We start from the raw sequence: 20,347 nt of genomic DNA on the forward strand, positions 1-20,347 counted from the left end.
CACAATTCTAATATAGCAAGAAACCAGTCAAACGGGACATAAGAATTCAACATTTACCTTTATTTCTGTGAGTAAGATTAGCATTCCTTCTCTTTAATACTGAAGGAAATGTCAGGGCGTTTTCTCTTTTGCTTGCTGAATTATAGCAAGTGCGGTGAACGCTCACGCAGCCGGAAAAATAATAACCTACTCCTGCCTATGATGCAGCACCGATCGCCTCTTGGCATCCTTTCTGTGCCGATCCCCCGGTGCACTGGCTGCTTTGTTTCGCTGCCCTGCTCTCTCCACCCTCTGACCAGTTAGCACGCATCTCTTCTCCACCCTCCCAGCTCTACTGATAATGTGTTTAACATTTACTTTGAAGTTATTCCTTGAGGCTTTTCAAAATCCTTCCTGGAAAGATGACCATTAAAAAGAAGCCCTTTGGGGAAAGACAGGGAGGAAAGCTAAAGCAGAAAGGGCATGTGCTTGTGTATAATATACCCCTGCAGGCTTTGTCTTGCTGCAACCCTGAAGATGACTTAATGCAAACCCGTATTGCTGTAAATAGGGAATAAATATTGTATTCTCCTAAAATACATCTGGGCTGATTCAATAAACCCTGATTTATTGGCTGCTACTTGGGCAAACATCTGCTTATTAAATCACAATAAATTACTAATGAGCCGTCGGATCAGTAATACAGATATTCCCAAGGCTGAAAGATTGTCTATAGCTTGTCCCTATATATTTATTTACTGCAGAGGCTACCAGTGTGAACTAGCACAGGCCAAATGGCTCCATGTCTATACACTGTGGAAGAACTTAAAGGTGACTTGTAGTAACTTATAAAATATACTCTAGGATTGTATACTGAGTGTGGCAAGGAGCATGAACTAAAACCGTATTCAGCCCTCACATGCCTAAAATATGACTTTTAAGTGTTGGTTATTCCCCAGGTTAAAATTACTTGTGTGCTAATAGGTGATTAATATGTAACACATTTGGCACAAGCAGAACATGTAATTGCATTCAGACAGATTGTTGGGTTTTTTCCAATGCTATTGAAGACTGTATTCCTTCTAAGCGTTTGTAGCTTAGTAATGTTATCTCCAGCACTTGCATGTTTGGTTTTTTTTTTTTGTCTTATTATATGAAGAGTCAGAACCTGTACCTCACTGTACCTAGTCTACTAATGCACTGAAGCATCCATTTAACTTTAAGGTTGAGCTTCAGATCTCTGCTGTATCAGGCTCTTTGTTTAAATATGTATTTTTTAGTTTTATATTGCATATTTTGCAAGATATCATAGAACGACCCAACATCCCAGTTCTATAGTCTGCACTAGAGACCACCAAGGTATGACTTCACCTTTATCTATCAATACAGCGAAGAACATGTAATACCAGGAAGGACAACTTATTTTTCTTTTGCATCTTAATTCTTTCCAGTAGCTTTTGTTTAACCTTATATACAAATAACAACACTTTCCTGTGAGATGTTTTCCCATTTTCAAGTTTGGAATGAAATGGATGGTTTGCATATAATTTTTTAAGTTGAGTGTAAAGATGTACGGACCTTCAGATTTATATTGGCTTTGCTGTAAGTTAATGTTGCTGAAGTAAATGGACACACTTGAACCTTGTAAAATACTGGTGGCTATTCAGATGAAACTGGGTCTATCTGGATTGGAAGAGGGAGGGGAAATCAGTTCATCTTAAGTTTGGTAATTTGGTAATTGTTACTGTAAAGTGTTTTTACTTCTTAGTATGATCACTAGAAGACAATGCATAGCCAGTATTAAGCCAGGGCAGATACAGACGATAAAGGCAAAGCTTAATCTTGCTAGGATTAGTGACTCTAAATTGATACGACTGAAAAAACATTGAAAAATGCTGAAATTGTTAGGTGGCTTCAGGGACTAGCAAAATGCCTTGCCTGGTAATTTTCAAAAGTCTTTAGAGACACTGATTGCACCTGGAACCTCTGATTTGATTACCGAAATAAAAAATGTCTACTGTAGTAGCCTCATCTGTACTTTAATTAAGAGCTTTGTATTTAAATATAACCATCTGATCCCCTGAGGTTATTTTTAAAGTAAGCTTCTGGCAAGGCAGCGGTGTGGTGGATTAGAGGCTTGGAACTGAGGAAAAATCATCGTTCAGCATACAGTTTAGAACAATGTGTGCATAAATACAAATACATGTGTATGCAACATCATGTAACAAGATACAGGACTGGATTTATTAAAGCCAAATGGAAAGATATTTCCTCTTTTAATATTCTAGATCTCTTTTAATATATGTGATGTAGATATTGCACTGCAGCCTGATTCACGTAAGTACCACAATAGCACATCAATCTGATATTGTCCAATGAAAGTTCCATTTTTATATAAATGTAAAACCAAGTTATCAACTTAGCTGTCTGCATCTACTACTCCATCTAAAAGCGGCTGTCACGCTTGATGTGGGTATATATACGACATATCACCCGTCAGCTCACCATTTATCACAGAGCATGCAAGCATGAGCTGAGAAGCAGCAGTGCCAGATAAAGCACACTCAGAAAACACGCAGCAGGGTAGCAGCGGGGGTGGCAGACTGGGGGTGCTAATGAGCAATGTTAAAAGGTGGGGCGGGGGGGAAGGGTGAATGATTTGTACAAGACATGGCTGAACGTGAAAAGCCAGGTAACAATGGGATTTTTCCAGTTCTTATTTCAGAAGACAACTTACAGCTTCCAAATTTTAATGGGCAAGCATGTGCATCCATGGGGAAATCTTCAAGCTGCATGGGACATTCAGCAGAAATGGTCAATCTGTGGGGAAGTAAAAAGAAAACACATAATTTTTTTTTGGCGCCTTCCCTTTAGGCCTCTCACTGCAATACATGAGTGCTGCCACAAGCAAGCTTTTCCTGAAGGCTCCTCGCTCCTGCTGAAATCACAGCAACCCCCCGTTAAACTGTTATGTGAGATAAGCCAGGTGGGCCACTGTATGTGCATGCTGTAGGCCTTATCTAGCAACACTGAGACACGTGAACTGATTTTATTTATGTAAGCTGTTTCAGTAAGATCATTCTTTCTTATTAGTATGTGAAGGAACTCCTGTGCTGGAGCTTCTGCTTTCTGTAGATACTGCAACGGGACTAGGAATTTTACTCCTGAGTACAGCATGGTTACAGGCATCAAGAAGCATTGACTTTATATATAGATGTAACTATTTAAATACATAAAAATAGATATTTATAAATAAAGGTAAATATTTGTATCTCTATGAAAAGTCATCTATAAAGTCAATTACATATCTATCTATATCTGTATCTATATCATCTATCTCTATCTCTATCTCTATCTCTCTCTCTATGACTTATATATAGCACTACAGTTATAGCACCACAGTTAGTTTTCACGGAAATCACATGGTATCAGGGCAGTCCAATTGTGAATTACCTGGGCATCTTGTCAGGAAAAAACACCAGAGCCATTTTCCCCAGTGTATTGCCTGGGGAAACAATTCTATCCAGGACCACCCTGCCACTATATGGAAATTCTTGAGCTATAGTGACATACGGGTGGAGAAGGAAAAACTCTTAGAAAAAAATAGACATATCCTATGGATGTTCTGCATGACTGACAGATCAAGCTGAACACAAAGAAAAGCCTAAGGTAAATTTCTGAGCAGTGCAATGTCAGTTATATTGATATCAAATATATCAAATATATCAAGAGAGCCAAAGCTTACTTTTCTAGGTGCACGCAGCACAAAGCACAACGATAACCTGATTTTGATTAGGCCATTTTGATATTTGCATAACACAGATGGTTTGCTCAGGATAGTGAGGATGCAAATCTCATTCTACATTATGAATACCCTTATGGCTTTCTCGTTTTATGCTGCTATTCCGCCTCAGAGGCGACAGACCAGAGACACTCAAAGCCCCACAGAGTGCCCGGTGCTGGGGTGATGCCGAGCTCTGCTGGAGGGCAGCCCGGTTCCTCACCAAGCTGCTGCCTGGGGGACAAAAATCTGCAAAGAAATCCACAACACCCTACTACCAGAACGCAAAAGTACCCTTTCCCATCACAACAGCCACACGTAGCCATACTCCCCGGCTAATATAATCACCGCTTCATACTAGCACACCAAAGTGAGTATTCTTGCTACAAGAACTTCCATCCAAAGGGATCGTAAAGGGTAACAATCTGTCCGTGTACAGATGGCACAGTGTTCAGCCAGTCCAATTCAATACAACACAACGATGCCTTGCCGGGGCACTCCAGCTACATGGACAACAAACTGGGGGAAACAGCTCCACTCTCTGCCAACACACAGAAATTCTGGAGCTTTACCAATAGCTGGAAATGGGAAAATAAGCACAGAGAAGTGCAATAGTACCGTTGGCTAGAGACTGTATCAGGAGGATGGGCTGGGAAACAGGGAGGGAAAAAGGCAAACTGCAAACAGTAACAGAAAATGTAAAGATAATAAAACATATAAAGCAAAAGAAAAAAAAATCCAGTTCGGAGCAGAGATAATGTATCATTTCGTAAGAACAGACAGGAAGTCTGTTCAATATAGAAAAGAAACAACTGAGGCCTGAGTTTTGCCCCTTAGGCAAAACTGTTCTTGGACGTTATTTTTGTAAAAGAAATTTTAAAATCTCTAAAATAGAGAGTTGTCTGCAGTGGAGATTGCCCTTGGACACCAAAGCCAGCAAAGCCACAGTCACTGAGAATGCTACATGAATGAATTTAACAAGCTGGTTCTAGTAGCATCCCATCCAGAACTTGCATCCTTTTCATAAAAATCACTCTAATGGGTACTTTAAAGCAAGGCTGCCATCCCTCCAGTGCATCATTATATTTTCTGTACTCAGTATTGCAAATTTAATTTTCTTGATAAATTCAGAAACTTTGCTCCAAGTGCCATAAGAAAGCTGACGTGTTTTACTGCAGTCCACCTCCTGTCTCTTCGTCTACCAACAGCTCAAGTACGTTGTTTCAAAGGCTGCAGCTTGACAACATTTTAATACACATACTTGTCATCTGCAAACCTCCAAGGAAGGGATCCCTATATCCATCTTACCAAGAGAACAGCTGTGGAATCAGGAAGTGAAGGAAGATTCAATGAAGAATTATGAATAAGACCTTCTGTTTCATCTGATTGTCCTATGAATTGTATCCTGCTGCCTGCATCTCTGGAAATAACCTTTGTGTTATTGTAATGAGGAAGGCTGCAGACATTCCTCAACTGTAAATGTGGAAGAGAAGTGAAGATGAGGTGCACAGGGACTGTGACCCAGTGGAACTTAATTAAGTCCCTCCAGAAATTATTTTTGCCTGTCTTAAATAAAAGGGTAGCACATAAGGCTGGAGGGCACCTGGCTGCCACTACCTGTCTCAGGAGCCAGGGCTACTCCTGCACCCCCTCTGAATTCCTCATCCAGCAAAAGGCAGCTCATCCCTTAAAAGGATGTTCGCCTGGTGCAGTCTTCTGGGTCTAGCCCAGTGGTAGGGAGAACTGAGTTTCGCAGCTGCAAATGTGCTTGGGTACAGCCTTTCCTTTCATTAACATGAATTCTTTGGATGAAGAAGTTCCTTCTGCTCGTTATCAACAATATTGGCATGCTTCGAAACTTTTCCCTTGCCTCCATCCTAAGGGCCACTCCTAGTCTGGCCGTCTTGAACAAATGAACTGGCTATATCTATTTGTTACATGCTATTCTTAAAAAGTATGTAGCTGAGGCTCTTATGTAAATTTAAAATGCTCAGTGAACACTCTCCTAGCTACCTCTGACACAGCGTGCATTACCCGAGGCTTGTGAAGTGTCCTGTAATGGGTAACGCAACAGAAAACTCGACTGTGGGTTCTGATACACCGCATAAATGTCACCACCCTCAATTTCTGCAGAGCACTCTGTGCCCAACAGTAGCTGTTTTTCATTACTGTGTGAGGACCTGAAAAACAGAGTCACTAAATTGACTCCTGGTTCAAAGAGACTGGATTTTCTACTGCATGCAGAAAAAAAAGCAGCACAGCAGCCATCTCTTACACTCCGGGGGCTGGAAGCATGAGTCACTGCATACAGGTTTGCTCCTGGGTGCACAGTACACGCTATATATTGAGATTATAGCTCCAGGAGTCACAAAGAACTTGATATCTGGGTCTGCTCCTTCAAATATCACCTGGGGTGATATTTGCACACTTTGGCTTTTAACATAGTCTTAAAGCTTAGGTACCCTTTGCATACCCTGGTTTGCACAGCTGATCGTAACAAAATTACTCCCAGTTTGCATTTACTGAAAGAAGAGAAAGGAGGCTTGGCATGCATATATGAAACAGCCTTTGCCTAATCCTTTTAATATGGTCACTCCAGAACAATCTTGCTGTGCTCACTGCAGCACAGTTATCTGAGCTGGAGACAGTCTCCAAACCAGGATTTTTCTGTCACAGCACAAGCACTGCTCGAACTGCAGTTCTTTCCAACAGAAGCATTTAAAAGCTTCCCTCCTCCACCATCACTCTGTCTTAATAAAACCCCTATGGGATTAGTTTCACTCAAACAGAGTTTTTGACAAGATTATAAGTGGCTGTTAAAGGTCCTTTACAATGGGAGAACAAAACTCTGATTTTATTGAAGTTAATGGTAAAATTCTCCCTGACTTCAATGGGGCCAGTATTCACCCAAAATAGGTAATAAACCCTGGTTACAGCTGCTGATTTATTATTAATGACAAAATTTCACTTTCATAATGCTCCAAGTACTTACACTGCTATCCAAATATTAATCAACTCACAAAATGCTACAGCATACCTTAACTATCTGAAAAAAAAGTTAGGTCTACAAATTATTTCACTTATCATCCATAATCGTACATGAGAGTTTCATCAAAGCTTCATTATGTACAGCCTTAACTTTAAGAACATAAAGTGATTACTGATGTTCTGTTTCAACAAAACATAGACACATAAGTGAATACCCATCTAAGAAAAGCACAACAATTCAAGTAGCAAGTCTTCTTCACTCCAGAAAAGTCACCTTCAACCATTTCCACTGGAGAATTAAGTAAGACGATGCTTTCAGGAGACCGTTGCTTTTTAACAGGCGGGGGAGAAGCAGGTGTTAAAGTCAAGGATGTGTCAGGGAAATAAATGCAGACCTTTGGGAGCCAGACATCCGCAGCCAGTGTGCTTCAAGGAGAGCACAAGGCACTCTTGCCCCGCAAGAGCCTCTTTTAGGGGGCTGCAGGGACCTCCCCGCTGTCCCCGTGATTTCCCTCAATGCAAGGAGCATCTGCTCCTACTCATGGGAAAAGAGCCGGGAGACTGAGCAAAGCTATCATCTCTCTGCTACCCTGGAAGTGCAGAAAACACTTTCCGGAGCATTACCTGCAGCTGCCAGGCAGGAGGGGAGGCAGTCACCTGCCCGGGGAGCCAACAGACAGCCACAGAAACTTGCTTTTTCTTATCAGCTACGAGCTTTAGTATGCAAACAAATTAAAACAGAGTGCTTTCGAAGGAGAGGGGAGCAGAAAGGCAAAGTCACCAGTGGCTTTTGGGAGAAGTCAACTCCAGATAAGTGTTGAATAACAAGAGTTACCGATGAAAGGGAGACAAGGGAAGTTTTGTTGGCTCTGAGGTATTAGGGCCAAAGAGATACGAAGCTCTTCCGCCTGTTTGCCCTAATCCCCGAACCAGTTCCGTCTTCTTAGTTGTTTATTTCTGTGCACTGCCCTTGTCCCTGATTAAAAGCAGCATTTTAATGCTGTGCTTTGGCCCTACTTGTACTGGCACCCAGTACCCACTGTGGGGCTCAGGCCAGAATGGGCGCAGAAGAGCCAAAGTGCCCTTCCCAGCATGAGGCCAGCCATCCCCATTTTCCTTAAAAAAAGGCAAAATGTTTGCTTGAAACTCATCTCAAATCTATCTCAACACCTCCCCAACACGTCCCAAAAGAGTTAAGTGGATCCAGCCTTACCCAGGCTGTGCCCCACCCAAAGGGGCTGGCTCCCTGCAAAGGAAGACCTCAGGGTCCGGTCAGACCTTTCTCAGGAGCCAACTCCAGGAGGAGCTTCCCTGGGTACCCACTCCGACAGACCTCGGCAAAACAATTTGAGCCCTTGCGGCATCTCCGGTACGCACTCTGGCATGCTCATGCGGATAACAAAGTAACAGAGTTGCTGGTTTGGGTTGGTTTTTTTTTCAAACTGTGAACACATTGTTAGGTTTGTGAAATTACTCATTTGGCCTGGACTCAGGACGCAACTACTCACCCCGTTCTTCCACTGTGATGTCTTGGAAGCACCTTTATAACCGAACCGTTATTCCTTTCAAAGGGTTTTAAAGCAAGACTTGTTTCAGGCTCCAGCACAGTAAGTGTGTAGTCCAGGGAACTGATGTCTCCCTGTGTTCCTTAAGTAAATGAGCATATAAATATATACACACAGACAAACAGATATATACACATAGGTAAAGACCTTTCTTGGTTCTGAAGCACTTCCCATACAGTCCTAACAAACCCTGCGGATGGTGGTGACAGTGGGTTACCTAACACAGCACAGAAGTGTTAGGATGTGGATACACATTTAGCCACCGTATCGACGGCTCTAAGTCTCACCCTGAAACCCGTCCCTGGCTGAGTGACTCTCTGCAGCCAGGCTCAGGGGAGAAAAGTGGTTATTCTCAGTAACTCAAACACTGCCTTGCTCAAGAATCTCCATCACTGTGTTGGGTAAGAGGCCAAAATATAGACTCAAGGTCTTGTTCTGCACCTCTGCGTGGGATGTGGAGGCACTTCACTGCTTCTTATTTATAATGCCGGTTGTACACTCGTTTCCCTAGGACCCACCATACAAAGTGAATACAGAATAGAAATTAAAGCTAGGAGCTGGAGTGAGGTGGTCTGCAGAAATTTCTGTCTTAGTCCATTTTTCCTTCATAACCACTCTGCCAAGAATACTACCCTTTCCCAACTTTCCTGTGATGCTGAGATGTGTTAACTTTATATGACACCAAAATGTGCTTGGAAAATGCCACAGGGAAGGGGCTATGGAGGACTAAGAGCTCCAGTTACTGATGTTTTTGTGAGCTGTGAATATATAATTCAGATGCTTTGGTGTACTTGACAGCAAAACTTTCATTTTAAGCAAACCAAATTCTTAGCATAGCTTATGTTGAAGTGAAAAAACAAGACTTTAATTGTCTAGATTAACTGTGCTGAAGAGTAGGTTATCCTGAGATGATCTGAGGTGGACAGGATTGTTCTCAAAAGCTGCACCACTATAGGAATGACCTCTCTGCATCTGGAGTACCTTGGCATACCCAGAGCACACTCTTAAATGGGGGCAGGGGGGATGTTCAGCCTCTAGACACAGGAAGACCTGAGAAAGGCAAAGAAAAAACCAATAGGACACTTAAATTATCTGATCTTTGATAGGGATTTGGGGGCTTATAGAAAGAATTACATTTCCAGCTCCTGGTAAAAGTTTATAGTAGAGGTAATATAGAATCATAGAATCATAGAATCATACAGGTTGGAAAAGACCTCTAAGATCATCGTGTCCAACCGTCAACCCAACACACCATGTCCACTAAACCATGTCCCTAAGCGCCTCATCTACACGTCTTTTAAATACTTCCAGGGATGGTGACTCCACCACTTCCCTGGGCAGCCTGTTCCAAGGCCTGACCACTCTTTCAGTAAAGAAATTTCTCCTAATGTCCAATCTAAACCTCCCTTGGCGCAACTTGAGGCCATTTCCTCTTGTCCTATCGCTAGTTACTTGGGAGAAGAGACCAACACCCACCTCGCTACAACCTCCTTTCAGGTAGTTGTAGAGCAATATATATCTTTCATTCTACAGTATTTCCTTAACATGGATAAAAGCAATGGATGGAGCACTGAGTTTATGTTTATCCATATGTTTATCCAAGGTGTCTAATGAAGTCCATGAGCGAGGTAAAACTTGCTGGAAGAAGTTGTAATTTTTATCAGTCTAACTGGTGCACTAAAAAACCCAAGCTTTTTGGTAGTCAACTCCTTCTTTAGGTTCTCTGCCTAGAAACCTTACTTTCCTAAAGAAACTTTAGACCATGGCTATGCAGCTATGAATGCTATAGCACAATATCGCACTCATCTACTTGATAGTTTCACTTAAAAACCTCTCCAAGCTTTCTCTCCTTGCTGGTCCCTTATACATGATGAATTCTCCTTGACACCCCATGAGGAAGGCCTTCAAATCTCTCCTCTGCAGTAGCTACTATTTTTACTGAATTCTTGAATGAAAAACCAAAAATCTAACTAGCACTAGCAATGCTGAGAAGCTGATACAGTTGTTGATGCAGGTAAAATGGGAAACAACATCTCAACCAGCCCACACTTCATTATGCCATTTCCCTGAGTCTGCACACCCTACGCATTTTGACTATGATCTCCTCATCAGCATGGCCCTTTGGTGGCATGTTCAACTATGTGCTAACTGCAATAAGTACAATTGTTCTTGCAGCGCTGTGTAAGACCGAACTATGGGCTCCTCTTTGGCTCTCAAGAGAGGCCAGTCCCAGCTACTGGCAGAACCAGCCGGTGAAGGCAATGCCCGGTGCCACCCAACCGCACAGGGGGACATCCGACCCTTGCTTTCACTGGGAGAAAACCCAAGTACACAAGGAAGAAGGGAGCACAGAAAGCTCTCGCAGGTGCCCTAGGCGATGGGGGCTAAGGACTGTGATGGACACGGCACAGTGCACCCATCCTCCAATTTTGATACCACCTGTTAGACAATTTGATTGGTGCAGGTTTTCTGACTGGCCAAAGGGGCTTTTGTTCCTCCATTTCTGCCTGTCAGTATGGCACATGTTTCCCCTTGGATGAGGGTTACCTGGCTGCACAGCCATCCTATTCCTTCCTCCCAGTTCACACAACCTTTATATTTGTATGGACAGGCACAAAACTGCATGCAGTATTTTCTATAGAGAAAAATAAGCTGGATTTAGAAAGTAATAAGGGGCGGGAGGGACTGGATGGGCAGTACCAGGCCATTTGGGCTCTCTCACATCGAGACTGGGATGCACAGACACGGGAGGGTAGTAGGAGGGATTGTGATCTGGCAACTCTAAATACAGAGCTGAAATCCTTGGTTATTTTCCACAGTTCAGACGAATGATCCAAAACATCTCACCACAGTTTCCTTTCAGCAACTCGTGTTTAATCCCAGCCTCTTCTTATTCACCTCACATTTCTATGTCCACCTCCGAGGTCACCTCTCATCAAGATCTCCTGCCTTTTGTGTAACTTCAATGCTCCTCCACGCCTCCGTGTGAAAGGGGCATGCGTCCAGCGACTTGACAATATGCTCTTTCACAGGGAAACAGGTGCAGATGCCTATTTATATGTACCCCTATTGGTACACGGAAGAGGTTGTTTAGCCATCCAAGCAGGACATTACAACCTGGTTTTTTTTGCCTTGCCTCTGAAGTGCTACATGCTCCTGATCAATACAGCCGTGAAGTGCCAGGTAAAGGGGCAGGCTGTGGGTGCTTGCTTCTCCAGGAAAGAGCCCTCTGATCCCTCAGCTGTTTCACACCATAACCAGTCATTAAACAGGCCTCAACTTACCATCTGTTTGCTATTTATACCACCGCCAGCGCTAGCATCTGCTACAGTGTAAGCACCTGTTTGCTGTAGTGCAACCTGAGAGAACGAAGGGCCGAATCTCCTAGTGACATTTGACTCTCCCCATGCTAAACCACGTTCAGCAGTGCACTCGGCTCCTTCTCTCCACCCAGATCTCCCCAGGACAAAGATGCAGTTATGCAGCTGGATGGGACCTCCTTGTTCCTATCACGATCAGTGGGGTACTGTTTTCCCCAGGGCATGCAGCCCTGTGCCCTGGCACACCAACAGGGACAATGGAGCTGTGCCTACACCTCAGCGACAGGTCACCTCGGTGACACCTTCAGAAGAGACAGAAAAGCAAAAGCAGGTAGAATGGGTGAGATGCATATTCTGCCACCAGACTGAGCAAACCTAGAGATAGTGGTTTGAGTTTAATTGATGCTGAAACCAATTTGCGTAACTGATGTTTTTAAGATGCACAGTTAACGGCAAAAACATTGTACGTATTTTGACTAAGGAGGTTTTGATAATTTTCCTTATCTTTTAGCTGAATCTCTAAGTCAAAACATAGTATTTCTTTTTACATGGACAGGACACATGAATGCGTTAGCCACTGAAGAGATGACTGTGGAGCAATGAGACAACCTTATGAAGTCTGACTGAGCCATTAAAATAATCCAGGGTTTTATCATCCCTTCCGGTCCCGAAGCTTCCTGACCCAAATTCCTGACAGGAGTATGCAAAGGGAAGGCCAGCCTTGCTTGCAGAAATCCTTCCTAGACTTTTATACTGGATATAGTGCAGATAATGGACACAACCTCAGGATTTTAGCTAGGATTTTTCACTAGAGCCTGGTGAAAAAAACTTGCTTCATCATTTAGAGCAACCAGATAGAAATAACAGTTTGGAGTTTTTTGAGTGATATAAACATGACTGTAAGATACAAATTTGTGTATGTGGTTTCAGGAAATTTTAATTTAACAGTAGAAAATGGAGTAAGTCAGGCTGAACATCAATATAAGATAAGCTAACATAATAAGATCTCTTAGAAAGTAACTGAGGTCTCCAAAGGCAATGTCTTAAGACTTCTGCAGAACAGACAGAACAGACAAAAGACGGGAAACAGGCACTGCCAGTGGACTACTCATTAAATGACAAGCCATGTGTATTTTTTCATCTGCACCATCACACCAAGACCCCTTCCTGTAGAAAGGCTGAAGAAGCCAAGTAGAAAGGAATGGAATGGGACAATGAAGACTATTCCTACCCGTGCCCACTGCACGACTTTACTCAGCTATACATATTGGTATGTTGATTTGATGAAGCCTTCAGAGAAGGGCAAATTACCAAGAATTTCCTATGGGGTAACTGTGTTATAACACAATCCAGGATTAATTGCTCACCCCACCATAATATGTTCATCTGATGAGACATCTCTGAAGCATCGTAGACCAGCCCCTTTCTGTCTTCTGAAGTAGCTTTGAGCCGCTCTCCAGCCTCCCTAAGCCCTTTATTCCTCACACACATGCTTTTACTTTCTGACTACCTCAGATATCTATATCCCAACTTGCAGTACCTTCCAGTTATTCCTGAGTAACCATCATCAGTACCAAATATCCTGTTCCCCAAAACCTTTCTACCCCCATTTCTTGCAAAACCCTATCTCATCTAAGCCCTCAAATGCATCTTCCTGATCCTCCACTCTTGACTCAGCCACAGGAACCCGGCACCCTCCAGCAGCTAGCTGGCCTCTGGCATCCCTCCCTAGATACCCCTTTCCTTACCAACAAAATTCTTGTGCTGTATGCACCACAAGGCCTCTTCCCTTCATCTAAAGAAGCAAAGGCAGGATTGCAATTTATTGGGGTTTCTTGAGCTCCTCCTAAGGTGCATTATATTCCCTCTTACACCCACCTAGACAAAAGTGGAGGACTGAACCCAACTTAAGTGGGCTCATGTGTGCAGCACTTGGGCTTTGTGTTGCACGGAGAGGAAACTGTGCAAGTCCTCCACAGCACAGCTACAGGCTGCTGCCCAGAACATCCCATAGCTGTAGGCGGCTTGCGCACTACAAATCCCCAGGCTACATGAGTATGGGGGTGGGAAACACCAATGGAAATAAGTAAGTAGGATGGGACTCATGTGACTAAACACAGACATCAATAGTAACAGTAGTTACCCTATGCTCCTTTTTCTGCCACTGTGAAAAAAACAGGAACCTCCTAAAGTGTGAGTGGAGAGAAATAAGAATCTTTCATACTAAAGTAGGCATCTGAAATAATGCAGTCGACTAACTCCTGAAGAAAGTCTCTCCCCGCACTGGGAGCAATTCTGAGCCAAGAGGCTCAGCTGCAGCCATCAATGTTACAGATGAGTACAACCAGCTGAGGTGAATCCCACCCATCCTCCCTGGTGCACTCCACCACAGCGTATTTTAGATTACTCATTGGCAGTCTGATGTTTCAGCACAAACATAAATGTACTTCAGGGGGACGGTATTTCCGATTAGGCAGATGAAGATTTTAATTTTAGTCTAAGTGAAATGACTAGGGAGTTCACTGTAATGTTATCCTCCCTGGTAATAAAAAAAGATAGCGTAGCCATAACAATTCTTCAGCATCTACCAGGACTTCTGACACCCCCAGCTGCAGAAGCTGGGACCCGTCTGCAGATTTGGGCAAAGACAGAGTCAGCAACGCAGCTGTGCTTTCCTGGGGGTGCTTGGGGGGCACCCATCAGGGCACTGCTTCCCTCCAGTTTCTGTTCAGTCACCCCATCCCCTCCATGCACACCCAGGACATCAGGTCGGCCCTCCTGGTCTGTCCTTACAAAATGGGGGGAGCACAAGGGAATCTGGCAGAAATTGTACCAGCTAACCCTAAGGGAAAGATGGGTCTGCCTTTGTGCTCAGCGCAGACCTGAAACTAAAGCTGGACCTTTTGTAACCCCTCAAAGTCCAGGCAAGCACCTCCCTCATCCAAGAACGGGCTGGTTCTGGCTTGGGTTTTGTCTTTTAATCAATTCTGCCCTTGCTGTGCGAGTTCCTGTCTCTGTGATGGAGATCTCTGCAGGGCTCTGCCCACTTTTATAACCAGCAGAATAGGCTATTGTCACGCGCTCTACATAGGGACTATATTTGGGCAGGTCATAATTGCCCATTTTGAATGTATTACACCACGGTCTCCTCTGATGCCTTTCTCTCCCTATGGGTAACTCCAGCCATGGATTTTTCAAAACAACAAATCTTGGTTCCTTGAAGGACAACTTTCGAGAAATGGGGCAATGTGCAATCAAAGGATAGAGATGGGAACCGACAGGCTTGGTGTTAAAACAAGAATCCTGCTGCTATCCTCAGGGAAGGGCCCATCACTTGGTATACCCCTATTTTCTCTCTCTCTGTCAAAATCTGAATTGATGAGAAGCAGCTGAGAGTCCTTGCCACTACCGCAGTTTTTCATCACTCTAGAAGATTCATCCCAATGTAAAGAAATTATTTTTTTTTCTTCCAGCTTCAGGCAGTTTGAAGCTTGAATATGAAAGAAAAGGCAGCAAGTCTAACGCAGGGAAAGGAAATGCGTATTTGTATGGCTTGATAGCTCCTAATTAGTTTTGTAATATTTATACAATGCCCAAAAGCATTGCCAGATCCCTTTCTGTAAATATAAAAGGATGCATAAATGAAATCATCCCTTTGAAAGAAGAACAACGTATGCAAATTGAACAGAAATGCTCCCATCTAGACCAGTCAGCTGACTGAAAACTAAGGGTTCATTTTAAAGTGTAGATTTGCTGGTCACTGCTTGCTCAGGGCCACGCAAGCAAACCTGCATCTGGCAAAGGCTGCGCTTGAGAACCCACACATTTTTCATAGAATAGTTTTCCCTTAAAAAAAGCTAAGCAAACAAAACCTGGCTTTCCCAATGGAAGTCTTGAAAACAGCGCCGTATCTTCCAGTCAACTGGGTTTATAACCATAGCTCTACAGCATAAAATGGTTAGCTCGCTAATGAAGCGCTTCATGTAAGAGCAGATTTTGTGCTAACATGCACCCAGGACATGTGTACGCTTGCACACACAATTTTAATGTTCAGTGCTAATGTAAGAAGCAGTATTTTCAGCCTAGATAAGCCTGTGTATGTGCTCCAGAACAGCAAGCAGCGTGGTTATGCTGCCATCAAGTGGATAGCTGTCCTACACACTGCTGCATTTTAAATGTCTTCCAGGAGTGGTAAAGATAACGGTATTTCAGGGCCGTAAAACTTTTGGAGTTTCTTAAACACTGTACTGACAAATGTCTGCAGTCTCCAGCTGATAAATTATGCGTTTGCAGATTAATAGCACAGATTCAACTGTATACACTCTCAGGATCTCTGGCAACCTTCAGTCACCATAATAACATGGGAAAAATCTGTTTGTACACTCTTCAGATGTCTGACCACGTCATATTTAAAATCCCAAATTATATCAGATGCCTGGCAGCTCTAGTGGTAGCTAAAGTAGCCTAGGGTCCTTTCAAAATGATGGCGAGAGTGGAGATCCAAGGAGCCTTGTGAGGACACAAAAAGATTTTTCAGTATCTACACGCTGACAGAAAATCACCAAAAATTCCCTATGAACTGCTGGCCAAAAGTTCAGTTATGGTCCAAAGGTTTAGCTCGAGTGAGCATGCTCTACTTCATACAAGTTCTGGGGAAAAAAAAAGGCAGACTCACAGCTTTTTTCTGGCATCCTACAGCAAAGATTATCAGAGCTTCTGTCTTTACAGCCAATTCCCACTGAGTGAAAAAATGCAGCTCACTGAGTCATTTTGGTTCTCTTAGCCTGAAAAGGTTGCTTAAACCACTGTCCCCATTTTTCAGAATAGTTTCATGGAACAAACGAGCTTTATGCTTTTTACAACATTTATTTCTCAGATAAGATAAATGAAATATCTTTTAATTTTTTAAGGGGAAAGAATCAACTTTTTGCCTCCATTCACAAAGCTATTTTCTATAGAGATTAGGGAAATATGAAGTATATTTGCTAGTGCTTTTTTACCACAGTGCTCTTACTAAAAAAAAAAAAAAAAAAAAAAAAAAAAATCATTTAAAAGCGGAGATACAGACAATACTCCCCTCTAGGGGCAGAATCAGAATTTGCAACATTCAATTCAGCAGTGTATCACTTGTAAACCAAATTAGCGAAATAAACCCAGTAGGGCCTACCAAATGAAAGACAATCAGAATTATTAAGTCGTTCCCTGCAGAGAATGCTGCTGCCTATGAAATCTGTCTAAAGACCATGTTGTGTTCCTATATTCATGCAGAAGGGTTTTAATACTGCACGTATACAGAAGCCCATACATTAGACTTCCCTAGCAACATATACACCATCAACTTCTGACCTCGACAACATATCATCAAATGCAATATGCAAAGAATTTTTCTTTATAAGTAAACACATGTATCATGAAAATGTATGTACTGACAAGTGCTAAAGCTGGAAGTTTGCTCAGCTGATCACACTTGGTATATTTGGAAGTCAAATAAGATGGAAGGTCAGCATCGGCTCGGCTGCTTTCCTCCTCTTCATTCAGGCAGCCAGATGCGAGGTTGCAAAAGCAATTCAGGCATCTCCGTCAATGACAGAGGGTCCAATCCTCCCCGCACGGATTACTCCTACGTACAGTCTGGGAAGCTCGCAATTCCTCCTTGGAAACGAGGGGAATGCAGAGCTAACAGAGGGTTGTCTCTACATCCCCAGATCCTGAGAACCAAGCAAGCCTGATGGGAGCTACAGGAGATGGGGCTCAAGCCCCAGCCAAGACCCAGTATCTTCAATCAGTGCACCACCGCCGAGACAAGCAGCTCTCCCCTCAAAAAGCCCAATGCTGCCCATCTTCTCACGAAGCTAGGTAGCGCTGATGAGCTGTTACCTTCGTGGGGACTTGCAAAGGGCTGGGTGGCAGCTGAAGGGGCTGCCTGCATGTCGCAGCCACCTCTGCACAGGTTGGGACGGGATCCTCAAGCCACCTCGTGGCGGAGCATCACTCACGCTGCTGAAACGCCCATCACGAAAAACTGCTGTCCCTAAAGCAGCACAGCTCCATGTACGTTACAAAAGCAGTCTCCTGACTTGTGTTTAAACAGAATAGCATAGACACTCTTTTATTTTTAAAGTTATTACTTGCAATAGTGGAAGGCAAGCTATTTAAAAAGCTTTGCGCTACATTTCTTATCACATCCACCATGGTTAGTGGGAATTTATTTCCACACACATGCACACCCACACACAATACTCTCCACCCAAAAAAAAAAAAAAGTTATGTTGCATGTTTTTTAGGTTACAAAAGCATTCTGTGTCTTTCTGTAGCCTACAAAACATCAATCCCGAAGAGCTTTCCCTCTGTGAAAACCAGGAGAAAAGGCACTGAGCGGGACAATGAGAAAGTCTGTGTCAAACCCAAATTTTTCTCCAGCTGCATATGCTGAGCAGGGCACTGTCTTTTCCTCAATACACCTATAGCCTGTGGCACCTGATGTGACAATACTCTGCTATGGTCACAGGAGAGGCACCTCCACAGAGCAACTCAGATTCAGCAGCGAGCTCACCTAGGTCTTGCTCACCCAGGTCTCGCTCACGCAGGTCTCGCTCTGCTACCTTGGGTGGCTCAGCTCATTGCCTCATGCATTGGTGCGTCGCTGCTTTTCTTTAACACTGCAAAACCCAGTGCTTGCACACAAATAGCATGCCAGCTGCGAATCTGCCACACGATGTAATGTTTTGCTCCTGGCTGACCATGAGCCTGATCTGGACTTTACAAGTAATTTACACAGAAAACCAGGAATTGCCTCTGCAGCAGTCTCTGGAGTGGTACTAGTGTAGTCCTAGCAGCAGTGAGACTGGTTTTAAGGCCAGCGTTACAAATATTTTTGTGAAAATAAGTTTCTCTGATAGTTATTCTGACTTTTATTCATTTAAGCGTGTATGTGTATCCTCACATTGTTTCAGTTTATTATTGCAGAGATCACTAACTTGGGGCTAGTAAGAACAGTAATTCACACAGCAGAGGAGAAAATGAGGGTTTTTTTCCCTTCTTTTGAACACGACCTCTATCATGTCTGAGTCTTTTTAGCGCTAGTGCAGTTACAGCGGTGATGGTCCAAAGCTGTAAGGACTTACGTAAGGACACCTTACTTCTCCTAAATCTCTTTTCCTTTCAGAAGAAGGGATTTAAGGCTAGGGCGAAAATAAATAAACAAACAAAACAGGGCGAAAACACCTGAAATAAAATCTGGGAAGCTCCAGGTGCCTGTGTACGAAAGCGTAATCCCCTTGAGCCCCAACAAGTCTTAACCACTGGGCCCCAAGAGCGAGTTCGGGGCTCACCCTCCCAACGTGTGGCACCGGGTGGCCGTCGGCTGTGCCCCGCAGAGCCGGCCCCGCAGCGGGACGGGGCGCCGGTGGGAGCTCAGCTCCCCCCTCCCTTCGTTGGGCGCTGCCTGCTGAAAACCCGGGCATCTCAGCACCTAACTTCAGGCTCCGGAGCGCTTTGGTGGTCTCAGGCACCGTGCTGGGCTTGTACATGATAAGCTCAAAATAACATGTTCTTGCTCAGTAGGTTTTTCTTTTCATCTCTTTTCAAGTGTTGCCCATATGACTACACTCTCGGAGAAAACCCTGTTAAAGATAGACGGCAGTCTTAATTACTACAGGCTAATTACTTTTAATGAGCAAATTGCCATACACCAATGTGGGATTTGGCCTGAGAAGAATTTCAGACAATCCTCTAACATCACCAATATTGTATCTTATATCTAGGTTATGCAATGATGAACTTTGACAGTATCCTCTAATCAGATGAGGAGCACAACCCTGAAGATCTGAGAACCGAACTTGCTTCTCTGCCAATATAATGTGCCAGCTTTGTTTTCAGGAAAGTACTTGCTAAAGCAGCTTCACAGTGCTGCTAGCTTATTTCATTTATCCCTATGATGATTTGCCTTTTAGCACTACTAGTGAAATCAAAAGAAATAATAGTAAAAGCTCCAAGGATTCAAGATGTACTGCCCCAGAACAAGATCTCAGTTTCTGGCCTTGGAGACAGTTCTCCTGCAATCAGCACCGCAGCTGCAAATAAAAACAGTAAGAGAGAACAGATCTTCATAAAAAAGCTGGACTGAATCATCAAATCTGTTGAGAATATGCCTTCCATTTAATCAAAGGAAATATTTAAGCACTAGCAGTATTCAGAAGCTATAAATTAATTGGTACTTGTAGGCAGCGATTATGTTTTCCATTTTTCTTGATATTCACATAAATATGTGTGAAAGATTCGTTGCCTGGCTCTACTACGAGTGGGGGAAGTGGTGCTCCCCCCAAGGATCTGCAGAGCTAGCTGGGAATCAGCATCCAAAGAAATCGATCCCGGTTATTACCTCATGGTATAGAGCAGAGTGCCGTCATCCTCCAGGCGCAGAAGTTTGTTTGGGGTTGTCATGTTGTGAGCAATAGACTTCTTGCCATTGTGGAAAAAAGTGTCTGGGGTCCAAATCTTGCTGGCGAGCAGATTGTTAAGAGGGAGGCGTTGCATAGGTCCTTTGAATCGAAGCCTTTCGTCTTTCCAGCTTTGTCGGAAAAAAACGTCAATGGTGTATTCCTGGCACAAAGAAACAGTCGAGGTATTGCAGGATCTGAATAGAAGCGATGGTTCCAAAAATGACTTTAGCAAAGTAAATACAATGGAGTTGGGAGCCACGCGCTCAAACTTAC

At 43.4% G+C, this 20,347-nt stretch overlaps 1 protein-coding gene across 1 annotated transcript in view; it reads right to left on the bottom strand.

Annotated features, from left to right (window-relative positions):
• GABRA5 (gamma-aminobutyric acid type A receptor subunit alpha5) overlaps window positions 1-20,347 on the bottom strand; it is a 58,811-nt gene that overhangs the window by 26,562 nt on the left and 11,902 nt on the right. The window contains exons 5-6 of the mRNA XM_075134928.1: window positions 20,014-20,234; window positions 2,717-2,799 (exon numbers count right to left, since the gene is read on the bottom strand). Coding sequence (XP_074991029.1) covers window positions 2,717-2,799; window positions 20,014-20,234 — 304 coding nt within the window. The remainder of the gene's footprint in view (window positions 1-2,716; window positions 2,800-20,013; window positions 20,235-20,347) is intronic.

Source organism: Calonectris borealis, chromosome 1, assembly GCF_964195595.1.
Source record: "Calonectris borealis chromosome 1, bCalBor7.hap1.2, whole genome shotgun sequence".
Lineage (NCBI taxonomy): Eukaryota > Metazoa > Chordata > Aves > Procellariiformes > Procellariidae > Calonectris > Calonectris borealis.